The sequence below is a fragment of the Nerophis lumbriciformis genome, linkage group LG01 (genome assembly GCF_033978685.3).
Source record: "Nerophis lumbriciformis linkage group LG01, RoL_Nlum_v2.1, whole genome shotgun sequence".
Taxonomy (NCBI): domain Eukaryota; kingdom Metazoa; phylum Chordata; class Actinopteri; order Syngnathiformes; family Syngnathidae; genus Nerophis; species Nerophis lumbriciformis.
In genome coordinates, this window is record NC_084548.2 from 43,343,823 (window position 1) to 43,358,038 (window position 14,216).

Genomic DNA, 14,216 nt, shown 5'->3' on the forward strand with positions numbered 1-14,216 from the left:
GATAATATAATATTTGTTACATTATTATCTAATATTAGATATAAATGTATGCATTTGCATGCAGTACATGTATTTTTTTATGTCACAGCGGAAAGAATAATTACATCTAATAAAAAAGATAAAAGTACTTTACTTAAGCATATTACTTCCAGGCTTTCGCGGGCCACATAAAATTATGTGGCGGGCCAGATCTGGGCCCCGGGCCTTGAGTTTGACATCTGTGTTCTAAATCATAAATCATGCATCTCACCTGGACAGAAGAAGTCTGATTAGGTATTACGACAAGTTGGTACATTTTGACAGCCATTTAGGACTCGGAAATGGCCAGAACAACACGAAAACACTCTTGGTGTTTTTTTGGTTTTTTTTTTAAATAATGCGCCACGTATGCCTAAAATAATAAAAAAATCGTAAATATTAAAAATGTGCCCGATACAACATTACATATATACTTACCGTACATCATGTATATAAAACCTTGATGGAGGTGTTGGAATGTTTTTTCAAGGGCTAAGTAGGTGGATTTGCGCAGCTCCAATAGGCTCCAATGTACCGGTAAGCAAACTTTTGATCGCATTAATTTAATATTTAGAATGCAAAAAAACAATTGTGAACGATAGGCAAAATTCCAAAAAAGTGCAGTTCTCTTTTAAGCGCAGTCTGCAGGCTAACCATCCAGACATCTACGCAACAGTAAGTAGGCTAAAGCTAATATCTCGAAATCACTTTACTGAATTGTTGTTACTTTTAAAGACAGTATAGCAGAAGCAAGGCCACTTACTCTACTACAATTGTTGTTGTACCCCATGGGCGACATTGCCTGTAAATAAACTAAAATACCCATACAGTGCGAATTCAATGTCCTCGGCACGCTGTTCAGTAATTGCACCACTTGACAACCCAAAAGACCAGATTAAAATAATAATAATAATAGATTAGATTTTATATCGCGCTTTTCTATTGTTAGATACTCAAAGCGCTCACAGAGAAGTGGAAACCCATCATTCATTCACACCTGGTGGTGGTAAGCTACATTTGTAGCCACAGCTGCCCTGGGGTAGACTGACGGAAGCGAGGCTGCCAGTTTGCGCCTACGGCCGCTCCGACCACCATCTATCGTTTATTCATCATTCATTCACCAGTGTGAGCAGCACCGGGGGCAAGGGTGAAGTGTCCTGCCCAAGGACACAACGACAGCGATTTGGATGTCAAGAGGCGGAGAGCGAACCTGCAACCCTCAGGTTTCTGGCAGGGCCGCTCTACCCACTACGCCATGCCGCCCATAGATTAGATTAGTAATTTTTCAAGCTAACACGCAAAGAAAGACAGGTTTGCGACATTATACGCACGCTCGCGCACACACAAATATACATAGACTTGACCAAAAACAAAAATACAGGTATCCAAACTCAAAAAAAGAAAAAAAGTGGAATAACTACACCCCATCTATAAATGAATAAACAATACAAAAATAATAATAAAAAAATATAACAAAAATAATGATTAATAAACATGACAAAACATGCTTGTGGGAACATACATATTTTACTCACCGTATTTTTCGGATTATAAGTCGTTCCGGAGTATACGTCGCACCGGCCGAAAATGCATAATAAAGAAGGAAAAAAACATATACGTCGCACTCGAGTATAAATCGCATTTTTGGGGGAAATTTATTTGATAAAATCCAACACCAAGAATAGACGTTTGAAAGGCAATTTAAAATAAATAAAGAATAGTGAACAACAGGCTAAATAAGTGTACGTTATATGACGCATAAAAAACCAACTGAGAACGTGCCTGGTATGTTAACGAAACATATTATGGTAAGAGTCATTCAAATAACTATAACATACAGCAGTGGTTCTCAAATGGGGGTACGCGTACCCCTTGGGGTACTTGAAGGTATGCCAAGGGGTACGTGAGATTTTTTTTTAAATATTCTAAAAATAGCAACAATTCAAAAATCCTTTATAATTATATTTATTGAATAATACTTCAACAAAATATGAATGTAAGTTCATAAACTGAACATCAAATCAAGTAGGCTATTCCATTCATTACAATGCAACAATGCAATATTCAGTGTTGACAGCTAGATTTTTTGTGGACATGTTCCATAAATATTGATGTTAAAGATTTCTTTTTTTGTGAATAAATGTTTAGAATTAAGTTCATCAATCCAGATGGATCTCTATTACAATCCCCAAAGAGGGCACTTTAAGTTGATGATTACTTCTATGTGTAGAAATCTTTATTTATAATTGAATCACTTGTTTATTTTTCAACAACTTTTTAGTTATTTTTATATCTTTTTTTCCAAATAGTTCAAGAAAGACCACTACAAATGAGCAATATTTTGCACTGTTATACAATTTAATAAATCAGAAACTGATGACATAGTGTTGTATTTTACTTCCTTATCTCTTTTTTTCAACCAAAAATGCTTTGCTCTGATTAGGGGGTACTTGAATTAAAAAAATGTTCACAGGGGGTACATCACTGAAAAAAGGTTGAGAACCACTGACATACAGTATATAACATGCTATACGTTTACCAAACAATCTGTCACTCCTGATCGCTAAATCCGATGAACTCTTCTTCCTCGTTGTCGCTCCTGGTATGCGCCGCTAGCGTCCTTTCTTTCTGCTGCTCGATCGCCGTTTTCTGCTGCATATTTCACTACGTCCAGCTTGTAATCTGCAGTATATGATTTCCTTTTCGGTGCCATTTTTGTTCAGCCCTTCTCAGTTTTTATAAGTTACCGCTAATGTTGAAATGATCCATTTTAATAGCTACGGTAGTAGCATAAAGCAGTTAGCATCCCATGACCCACAATGCACTTCTGCCATGATCCTCCCCCGCCAAAATCTTATTGGTTGAGTTGTGTGTGACGATTGCTGACGTGTGTGTGACGATTGCTGACATTTGCTTCGTCTCTTCCGTGAATTAGATAAATAATATTATTTGATATTTTACGGTAATGTGTTAATAATTTCACACATAAGTCGCTCCGGAGTATACGTCGCACCCCAAACTATGAAAAAAACTGCGATTTATAATCGGAAAAATACGGTATATTTGTACTTATTTTACCCATTACTTGTTAATTATCATCCCCAAAGGCATTTCTTTACCAAGAATAAGTATCATGAATGTTAGAAACTGTTGCCACACTTAACAAGTTTTCACCTGCGATGTTGTTGCAAGTATGTAGCTATGCTGACATGTTTCTGTCTGGAAAAACACGAGTGATAACCTCTTTGACGACAACTTTTGTTGTTTATATTTGTTCACAAATCACTGCATCTATAATTGAAATGGTAGGCTGTTTGCCACTGGTTTAGTTAAAACTGCTTTGAAATGTTCAATAAGAGACACAGTGGGGAAAAGTAATGTGTGTAACGATTTACAAAACAACACGTGCAACACAGTAACTGTAAAATAAAAAGTTCAAAAGATGAGTAGCATATTTTACCCGTTCTTTGTCGCTTGCTTCACGATCCACCATAGAACCCTGCAGAGAAAACAAAAAAAGACCACAATTTATTTCCACATTGTTTTAGACTAAAAAAGATATGTCAGCAGCAGCAGAGTTTCCCTCACCTTCAGGTCATATTTCCTGTGTACCACCAGTCTGTGGCTGAACATGTTCCTCATGACAATCAGGTAGGTCTCCTCACTCTCCACGCTGACCCGGTACATTCCCAAGAACTGTGGCAGCAGGGTGCTACCGTGACACTTCACTATGTGCTAGGAGGGGTGGAAACAAAGTTATACAACCTTAGTGGTCATTTTGGGGAAGTTTACATCCTAAACTTCAGGATGACCTCTCATCCTTTGTTGTAAGCATCCTGACAATTAAATGTAATAAATAGCGTTTGCGTTTTTATGACATTTTCAAACCTTCCCATTTCACCCTTTATTGAAATACAAATATTAAAAGAAACTTAAATGTTGTTACGCAATCTCCAGGAAAATCTCTGTGCCGTTAAGGTGGCTATAGTCTGTGACAAGAAAAAACTGATGCAGTTAATACAGGTCAATATAACGAACGCCAAACAACTGCCCCTAAAGTGTAAAGACTAATACAAGAACCTAGAAGCTACACACATTATGACTTCATTCACAGTAGGTGAAAAAAATGAACAGAACTGCCATTATACCTCTCCTGCCCAGTTGTGTGTGGGTTGTGTAACTGCTGGCAACACACTCCAACAAGTCAGGCCTATTTCTTCCAATTAGCCATGCAAAAATGTGTTCAAACTCCAAAGGATTAAAACAAGCTGATCATAAACAAGGGGTTATGTCTTCAACACAAAAACATGATTTTACTTGTTTATTTTGTTCCTGCATGGGAACTAGGGTTGTCAAAAGTATTGATACTTTGTACCAATTGTTTTCAGTATCGTCAGTACCTAATACTAGGGGTGTAACGGTACGTGTATTTGTATTGAACCGTTTCGGTATGGGGTTTCGGAGGTGTACCAAACGAGTTTCCACACAAACATATTAAGCTAAGCGAAAGTCTTAACAAGCTGCTCCGCTTCCTTCTGCCTGTCTCTGTCAGTACTCTACACAGCACCCAGCATTGTCCCACCCACACAACCATCTGATCGGTTACATACAGAGCGGTACAGCCAATCAGCAGTGCTTATTCAGAGTGGTAACAGCCAATCAGCAGTGCGTATTCAGAGCGCATGTAGTCAGTGCTTAGCGTTTAGCAGGTAAGCATCAGGCAGCGGACTCTCCCCAAATTATAATAAACACCTCCCAGTCAACTACTAGTAACATCACTATGAGCCCGTTGACGTTCTGGAAATATAAACTGCAGCTCAGCTCGCTCGCAGTCCTGGCTTGAGGTGAAGGCTAATTCGCTTTTAGCGTAACCTTAGCTCACTTTGCGGTGTATGTGTGTGTGTGTTATGGACAGCAAAGCCCTGTCTGTCTGTTATTTCACTTTACCTTTTTCTGTGTTGATTGAGCTGTGTTGAAGCAGCAAAAAAGGACATTATGTTAAATGAAGAGTTTCTGTCTCTGATAGTTGATATAATAATGTAACTGCATCAAAAAGCCTACATGAACTCCATGGTGTTTAGGGATGAATAGTCTCTCCTATTGCTATTGTACTATTTTTTTCAGCTATAGTTACATTAATCATTAGCAATGGAGCAGCCTAGTTTTGAATGGCAGGGTCCCTGCTATCACATGTTGATAAAAATAACATTTACATAATAAAAATCAACTACAGGCTTCCCAAATGCTGTAATAAATTAAGCATGATGAGTTGACTTAAAAGTGTTTAATGTTGCACTTTTTATATGTACAAGAAAAGTTTTGTCATTTTATTAGCAATGGAGCAGCCTAGTTCTGAATGGCAGGGTCCCTGCTATCACATGTTGATAAAAATAACATTTACATAATAAAAATCAACTACAGGCTTCCCAAATGCTGTAATAAATTAAGCATGATGAGTTGAGTTGAAACTGTTTAATGTTGCACTTTATATATGTAGAAGAAAAGTTTTGTCATTTTATTTAATCTGAGCAACAACTAGAGACAGTTTAATGTTGATTAACGTGGGCAGAATTATTATAGTGTTCCCAATGTTAAAAGGATAAAGCCATTGTTTACAAATTTGGTAAATAAATAACCAAAAAATGTATATTTTGTTGTTTTCTTACTGTACCGAAAATGAACCGAACCGTGACCTCTAAACCGAGGTACGTACCGAACCGAAATTTGTGTGTACCGTTACACCCCTACCTAATACTGAAATAATACTTTTCCCCCCGGCGAGCCAAGTCAATTTTGAGTGAATGAGCATACGAACGCCTGCTGTCTTAAATAAATTAAGCAGTGTTTCCATATATTGACTTATTTGTCGAAGCCTGTAACAAATGCTGATTTGTGCGCTTCTGGTTCTCCTTCACTCAATAACAATTTACTAGGGAACTGTGACAAAGTAGCATAACGGTAGGTGCGGCGTACAGTAATTTTGCTTCACAACACACATTACACATGCCTGGTTTGCCAGACACTAAGATGTAGCAGAAATGATCTATGTGGCACTTTAGAGACTTTGACGCTATATTTAGCAAGTAGAGGTACATAATAAAAGTGAAAAAACCAGGGAGTGTGCATTACTACAGCGTGCAGAAAACCACCAGAAGCGTGCAACCCAAACTTGATCACTTCTTTAAGCGCTGAGAAAACACAGCTAAGCGATACTCTTTTGTCGTTTGACAACACTTTGAACACCACTAAAGGTAAGGGCTTGAAGCAATGCCCCTTCATTGGCAACTCCTTCACCTTCACTAAGAGGCTACTGGACCAAAAGCGAAGTGGCCGCCTTGCTTGCTTGAAGAGATCGACCATCATCTCAATGCCACCTTCAGTGACACTGCAAGAGACCAGAAGCTTGGCCCTTGCAAGGCACTGGTGACACCTCCAGGACCGGTCTCCCAATTCAACAGTGATGAGCCCACCCTGGCAGAAGTAAAGGAAGGTGTAAAAGCTGCAAGATCTTGTTTGGTTACCGGCCACAGTGGTGTACCCTTCGAGGTCTAAAAGCAGTGTCCACGGCTCCTCAAACGTCTGTGGAAGATTCTGGAGGCGGTATAGCGGAGAGGAAGAGTCGCAAGTCAGTGTAGACATGCTGAAGGCGTTTGGATCCCAAAGAAAGAGAACACCAGTAGCGAGCAGTTCCGCATAATTTCCCTGTTTAGCGTTGAGGGCAAGATTTTCTTTAAGATTGTGTCCTAAAGGCTAACTGAGTTCCTCTTGAAGAACGCTTACATAGACACCTCTGCCCAGAAGGGGGGAATTCCTGGAGTGCCTGGGTGCCTGAAGCATACAGGAGTGGTGACGTAATTGATCTAGGAGGCAAGGGAAAGCAAAGGAGATTTGGCAACTCTCTGGCTTGACCTAACCAACGCTTATGGTTTGATTCCGCACAAACTTGTAAAAACAGCACTGACAAGACACCACGTTCTTATGAAGATCTACAACCTCAGCATGGACTATTACAATGATTTTAGCGCAAGAGTCTCCTCAAGCCAAGTAACATCTGCCTGGCATCGCCTGGAGAGGGGCATAATCACCGGCTGTACAATCTCGGTGTCACAATTCTCTTTGGCCATGAACATGATAGTCAACTCGGCAGAGGTTGAATGCAGAAGGCCAAAATCAAGATCTGGGACCTGACAGCCCCCCATAAGAGCCTTTATGGATGACTTGACAGTGATGACCACATCCGTGCCTGGGTGCAGGTGGGTCCTTCAGGGGCTTGAACGGCTCGTCACATGGGCAAGGATGAGCTTCAAGCCAGCTAAGTCCAGGTCTTTAGTCTTGAAAAAAGGTAAAGTGGCCGATCACTTTTGCTTTACAATTGGAGGGACTAAGATTCCAACGGTAACCGAAAGGCCCGTTAAGAGCCTGGGCAAAATGTTTGACCGCTCCCTGAAGGATGCAGCGGCTTTGTAGCAGACCAAGAGCAACCTTTCGTCTTGGCTTACAGTCGTCGACAAATCTGAACTCCCTGGAAAGTTCCAAGGCCTGGATCTACCAGTATGGAATCCTGCCCAGAATACTGTAGCCTGTGGTAATCTATTAGGTACCATTGAAAATGGTAGAGGCACTAGAGAGGACCATCAGCCAGTTCCTCAGTCAGGTCCTTGAGCAGCATTTCCCTATATGGCCAATCCACCAAGCTGCATCACCCTCTCAGTGGCCTCTCGGAGCAATTCAAAATCACCCACGCCAGCAAGGTGTTAATGTACACGGACTGCGCAGATGTCAAGGTTACCTCAGCAGGAATTGTTGTTAAGACTGGTAAGAATTGGCAGGCACAAGAAGCCGTAAGTAGAGCGGGGGCACGGCTAATGCACAAGACTTTGGTGGGTACTGTGGGAATAGGTAGGGCAGGCCTTGGTAGCTTTCCTAAGCCACGATACGACCGGGCCTGCTGCAAGGAGAAGCGCCAACTGGTCCCAGACAGGCTCCGAGCAGAGTTGGAAGAAGAACGTCGCAGCAACATGGTCAGCATGTCCAAGCAAGGGGCGTGGACAAGGTCGAAGCATGCAGAACTTCTGGAAAGCTGAACCTCTGCGCACAAAGTTCCTATTTCAATCGGTGTACGATGTTCTCCCAAGCCCGGTCAACCTGCACACCTGGGGCAATATTGTTTATAAACTTAGGAAATACGTCCATGGACAGAGTAGAACTTTAATTATGACTAATTTATGACCCTGTAACTACTTGGTATTGGAATGATACCAAAATGAGTAGTATAATCTAAAACTAACGTAAAGTATCCAAACAGAATAAAAATAAGTGCTTATTACATATTAACAGAAGTGTAGACAGAACATGTTAAAACAAAGTAAGCATATATTAAAGGGGAACATTATCACCAGACCTATGTAAGCGTCAATATATACCTTGATGTTGCAGAAAAAAGACCATATATTTTTTTAACCGATTTCCGAACTCTAAATGGGTGAATTTTGGCGAATTAAACGCCTTTCTAATATTCGTTCTCAGAGCGTTGTGACGTCACATCAGGAAGCAATCCGCCATTTTCTCAAACACCGAGTCAAATCAGCTCTGTTATTTTCCGTTTTTTCGACTGTTTTTCGTACCTTGGAGACATCATGCCTCGTCGGTGTGTTGTCGGAGGGTGTAACAACACGAACAGGGACGGATTCAAGTTGCACCAGTGGCCCAAAGATGCGAAAGTGGCAAGAAATTGGACGTTTGTTCCGCACACTTTACCGACGAATGCTATGCTACGACAGAGATGGCAAGAATGTGTGGATATCCTGCGACACTCAAAGCAGATGCATTTCCAACGATAAAGTCAAAGAAATCTGCCGCCAGACCTCCATTGAATCTGCCGGAGTGTTTGAGCAATTCAGGGACAAAGGACCTCGGTAACACGGCAAGCAATGGCGGCAGTTTGTTCCCGCAGACAAGCGAGCTAAACCCCCTGGATGTCTTGGCTCACACCGTCCATTATGCCACCAAAGATGATCAAGAGAAGAATATCGACCCTAGCTTCCCTGGCCTGCTGACATCAACTCCAAAACTGGACAGATCAGCTTTCAGGAAAAGAGAGCGGATGAGGGTATGTCTACAGAATATATTAATTGATGAAAATTGGGCTGTGTGCACTCTCAAAGTGCATGTTGTTGCCAAATGTATTTCATATGCTGTAAACCTAGTTCATAGTTGTTAGTTTCCTTTAATGCCAAACAAACACATACCAATCGTTGGTTAGAAGGCGATCGCCGAATTCGTCTTCGCTTTCTCCCGTGTCGCTGGCTGTCGTGTCGTTTTCGTCGGTTTCGCTTTCATACGGTTCAAACCGATATGGCTCAATAGCTTCAGTTTCTTCTTCAATTTCGTTTTCTCTACCTGCCTCCACACTACAACCATCCGTTTCAAAACATGCGTAATCTGTTGAATCGCTTAAGCCGCTGAAATCCGAGTCTGAATCCGAGCTAATGTCGCTATAGCTTGCTGTTCTATGCGCTATGTTTGTTTGTGTTGGCATCACTATGTGACGTCACAGGAAAATGGACGGGTGTATATAACGATGGTTAAGCTTTTTTAGGGATATTGCGTGATGGGTAAAATTTTGAAAAAAACTTCGAAAAATAAAATAAGCCTGGGAACTGATTTTTAATGGTTTTAACCCTTCTGAAATTGTGATAATGTTCCCCTTTAACAGTACATGAAGAAGTAGAGTAATAATCCATCCAATTTCTACTGCTCGTCCCTCATAATTTGGACAAAATAATACATGTTACTGCATAAGTCAGCAGCCAGGAGCCTTTGTTTGCTTATTTACTACTAAATCACTTTGAATTGCCTTGTGTACAAATTGTGCTCTAAAAATATACTTACCTTGCCATGCCTTACTAAAAGATAATTATTTAATGCCAAAATTGTTATTTGATTGCGATAATAAATGTATGTTTAATGTATCATAATATTTTATGTTAAAATAATAATAATGACATTTTATTGTGGTCCTCTTTATTTTGAAAAGTATCAAAATATATTTTGGTACCGGTACCAAAATATTGGTTTTGAGAAAATCATATAAATAATTGATTACCCACTTCTCCTCAAATTATCAATTAGGTTTGGCATTATCTACAACTGCGGAATGAAATAAACTTATTGTATGAGAACTTCAGTAAAATGTTGTGATCTGCCAACAATTCTAAGCCCGGATTTCCACTGGATGCTGAACGGCACAGCCATGGAACAGGGCCGCCATCCGCAATATGGCAATACCCACTGGCGTTCTGTTGCCACTCTGTCCTGCAGCAAAATTGCGCAGACTTTTACGAAATCTCACAAAAATCACGTGATAAGAGGAGTTGTAGTAATGCAAACCACAAACAGTTTATTCTGTTGCACAGACACACACACCAACCACTCCCAAGCTTTCCCGGCCCCGTATCAGTTTGTATTTGACACAGGTCTCCATATCCCCATATAGCTGCCTGGGATATGCTTGTAAATGATTTTTTAATTTTGAACCGCCAGAGTCAGCATGTCCTCATCCATTTGTGTCAAAGAGATGAAATTGCGTCTGAAAACCTTTGACAAGTTGACTTCATTTCCGACACCGCCCATTAGGTTTTCAAAGAGTAAAACACGATCCGCCTTGAAAACGAGTATTATATTTTGAAAGTAAACCTCCATTCATCCATTTTCTACCGCTTGTCCCTCTCAGGGTCTCTGGGGGGCTGCAGCCTATCCCAGCTGTACTCGGGCGGAAGTGATAGTTTATTTTGTTTTTATGCATAATTTCCTGTTCAACACAAGCATCCATCCGGGAAAGAAACAGGCTAAGCAGAGAAGCCCAGACTTTCCTCTCCCCAGCTATTTCGTCCAGCTCTTCCCGGGGGATCCCGAGGCGTTCCCAGTCCAGCTGGGAGACATTGTCTCTCCACCGTGTCCTGGGTCTTCCCCGTGGTTTCCTACCAGTGGGACACGCCCTAAACACCTCCCCAGGGAGGCGTTCGGGGGGCATTCTGACCAGATGCCCGAACCACCTCATCTTGCTCTTCTTGAGGTGAAGGAGCAGCGGCTTTACTCTGAGCTCCTCCCCAATCAGAGTTTCTCACCCCATCTCTAAGGGAGAGCCCCGCCACCTGACGAAGGAAACTCATTTTGGCCGCTTGTACCCTTGATCTTGTCCTTTTGGTCATAACCCAAAGCTCATGACCATAGGTGAGGATAGGGACGTAGAGCGACCGGTAAATTGAGAGCTTTGCCTTTCGGCAAAGCTCCTTCTCCACTACGACGGACCAATACAGGGTCCGCATCACTGCAGACGCTGAACCGAGTCGCCTGTCGATCTCAGGATCCACTCTTCCCTCACTCTTGTGAACACGGCCCCGAGGTACTTGAACTCCTCCACTTGGGGCAGGATCTCCTCATCAACCCGAAGATGGCACGCCACAATTTTCCAGGCAAGAACCATGGACTTGGACTTGAAAGTACTGACACATACAAAGTGCTGACACATGCAGATCCTAGCGAACTTGAACAAATGTGTTGCGGTCATTGGCAAATAAAGAAGCTCTGCCTATATTTAGCGCAGGAATGCGCAATGGCACTGCCATGTTGGTGCCGTTCTGCAGTGGCATAAACTGATCATATTGACTTGAATAGAAACGGAACAAATCTGTCGCCGTTCTACTGCCGTTATGCATCCAGTGGAAATCCGGGGTATAGGGTTCTTTCTTCAACTAGTTCTATTATGAACCTTCATTTTTTAGACCAAATATCAAATGTTAAATACAATATTCAATATGTAACTGTTGCTACTAATAATTATTATAATTTGTTTTATTTCTCTAAAAACAGAATAATAAGTTAAGTTCATAAAAGGGAATTTAATTTAAAATGCATAAAAGTTTATAAGAAGGCTATATTTAAGTTACTATGGTTAAAAATGTAATGTCATGCCTTTTTATTAAGTTTGTGGGCATACTTTTATTTTGAAGTGTCTCGTTTGGTCTGTCGTCTGATGTAAGGAAGCTACTTCCGGGTATGAGTAAACATTTTTGATGCAATGTAAAGGCAGAAAGAGAGAGACTGTGTCAGGCTTGTCCCTGACAGTTTGACTGTGTTTTAGTTTTTTCTCTGAGTTTGTCTTAGTTTTCTGTCCAGCACTTTTATTTTGTCTTTATTTCCTACTTGTCTCCCTGAGTGCTGTGTCCCCTCAGCTGTGGCTGATTGGCACCTGGCCACACCTGGTGTCAATCAGCCAGCTGCTATTTATACCTGCCCCACCCTCCAGTCACTGCTGGATCATTGTCATCACTACCTGATTGTCATTGCCGATGTCATTGTAGTGTCTACCTGTCCTTGTCGTCATAGCGGTAAGCTGTTCCTTATAGCTATTTACGGTTGGTTTCTCCTAGCTTCTTGTTTTCCTGTTAGCCAGATCCTGTTAGCCGTTTGCTATTTCCAGTTTTTCTGTTTTCTGGTTCCTGTTTCCATTTTGCCTGTTCCTAGTTTGTGTTTTTACTTTATTTCGAACATTAAATCCTGTTTTCCCGTATAACGCCTTCCGCCTTCTCTGCATCTTGGGGTTCGCGTCCTACAAACTCTGACAGACTGACTGTCACCAAGACTAAAAAGTGTCATAAGGACTCTAACCGTTTGGGCTATAAGAGCCTGAAGATCACAATTTCCTCCTAAAAGAAGCATGCAGGCCAACGAGGCATTTGTTTGTCATTTCTGTTTGTATTTACTTCGGTAAAATGTTTGATCCACATGCTGTGCATGTTGTTATTTTTACATTTGTAACGTGCTTTATTTTATTTCAGTTTTCACGATTAATTTGAAGAGAAAAGAAGCCTTCAAATAAATCAGTTCAAGAAAGCCATTGTGTCTGTGCTGTTTGGAGGGAGTTTCACAATATATTTCACTCATTTCTCACTGAATGCTCCTGTGGAAATTTAAATTATCATATTTGGGTCAATTCCCCATACATATGGTAGAAACGTAGAAACAGCCTTTGGCATGCGCACATTTGGAAAATCTCTTTGACAAAAGCTTTTTTTAGCTGCTGAAAGGCCGAAGGTTACAGATGGAAAAAAGTAGGACATGTAGCAGACAGTAGAGATGAGTGGCTTTTGCTTCCGCTATACCATGGCTAGAGACCACCCAGACAGGCCTTAGCTAATAAGTGACATCATTGTCATTGAAAATTCTGAATATAGCCACATATTTTGCTGCATTACCCATAACAGCAAGGTCCTACTTCAAAATAATGTTTCCTTTTACTGATACTGATCCTGTATCACGTCAATTCCATGTTCAAATTTATAAAAACACAAGTGAAAAAGTATTGCATTAGAGCAGTGCTTCTCAAACTTTTTTCACCGAGTACCACCTCAGCAAACATTTGGCTCTCCAAGTACAACCATAATGACCAACAGTAAAATACAGTAGCATAGTAAGCCTAAAAATTCATTAAAAACAAGGCCAAGGTTTCAATTAACAATTCTGTTAAATATTTTTGGGGACTGTAACATTACACACAGTTTGAACAGTAACACTGTGTTTGAATATTTAATTAAGTGATTATTTTGCATACCACTAGATGGAGCCCGTGTACAACTAGTGGTACACGTACCACAATTTGAGAATCTCTGCATTAGAGTACCGGTATGTTAGGAATAGGTGTGTTTTGCTGTTATATGTGGGAGCTCATCCCAAGACGAGTACAACCTATGACATGGACAGAATTGTATGTATATATGTAATTTTTTGAAATGTGTATTCTATTTAGGGTTGTCAAATGGTTATTTTGTTTAATCAGATTATTCACATTTTGGAATTTGGATTAATCATCATTAATCACAAGTGATTGATTACTCGCTTACATAATTGAAATTAGCTGAAGAAAAGACTCCAATAATTGTATACACATGTGATTTTATTGTCAGATTGTCTTCCAGGAATTTTTTTTAAACGTTCCACATGAATGCATGTCGTTTATTTGCACAAAACTTGGTGACAGTTGTATCTAAAGTTCTTTCAGGCTGTATTTTGGAGTGAAATTGGTCAGCGAGCATACTCGTCTGAGTCTCTTCACTCATTTTTGTACTGACTTATGCATTGATCTGATCACTAACCGTGTAGCAGTTAAGGTAAAAAGGTTTGTACGATCAATTTGCATG

General features: G+C 40.6%; 1 protein-coding gene across 1 annotated transcript in view; it reads right to left on the minus strand.

Annotated features, from left to right (window-relative positions):
• Positions 1 to 14,216, minus strand: part of pip4k2ca (phosphatidylinositol-5-phosphate 4-kinase, type II, gamma a) — a 36,323-nt gene that overhangs the window by 17,426 nt on the left and 4,681 nt on the right. The window contains exons 5-6 of the mRNA XM_061982541.1: positions 3,607 to 3,753; positions 3,479 to 3,517 (exon numbers count right to left, since the gene is read on the minus strand). Of these exons, the coding sequence (XP_061838525.1) occupies positions 3,479 to 3,517; positions 3,607 to 3,753 (186 nt within the window). The remainder of the gene's footprint in view (positions 1 to 3,478; positions 3,518 to 3,606; positions 3,754 to 14,216) is intronic.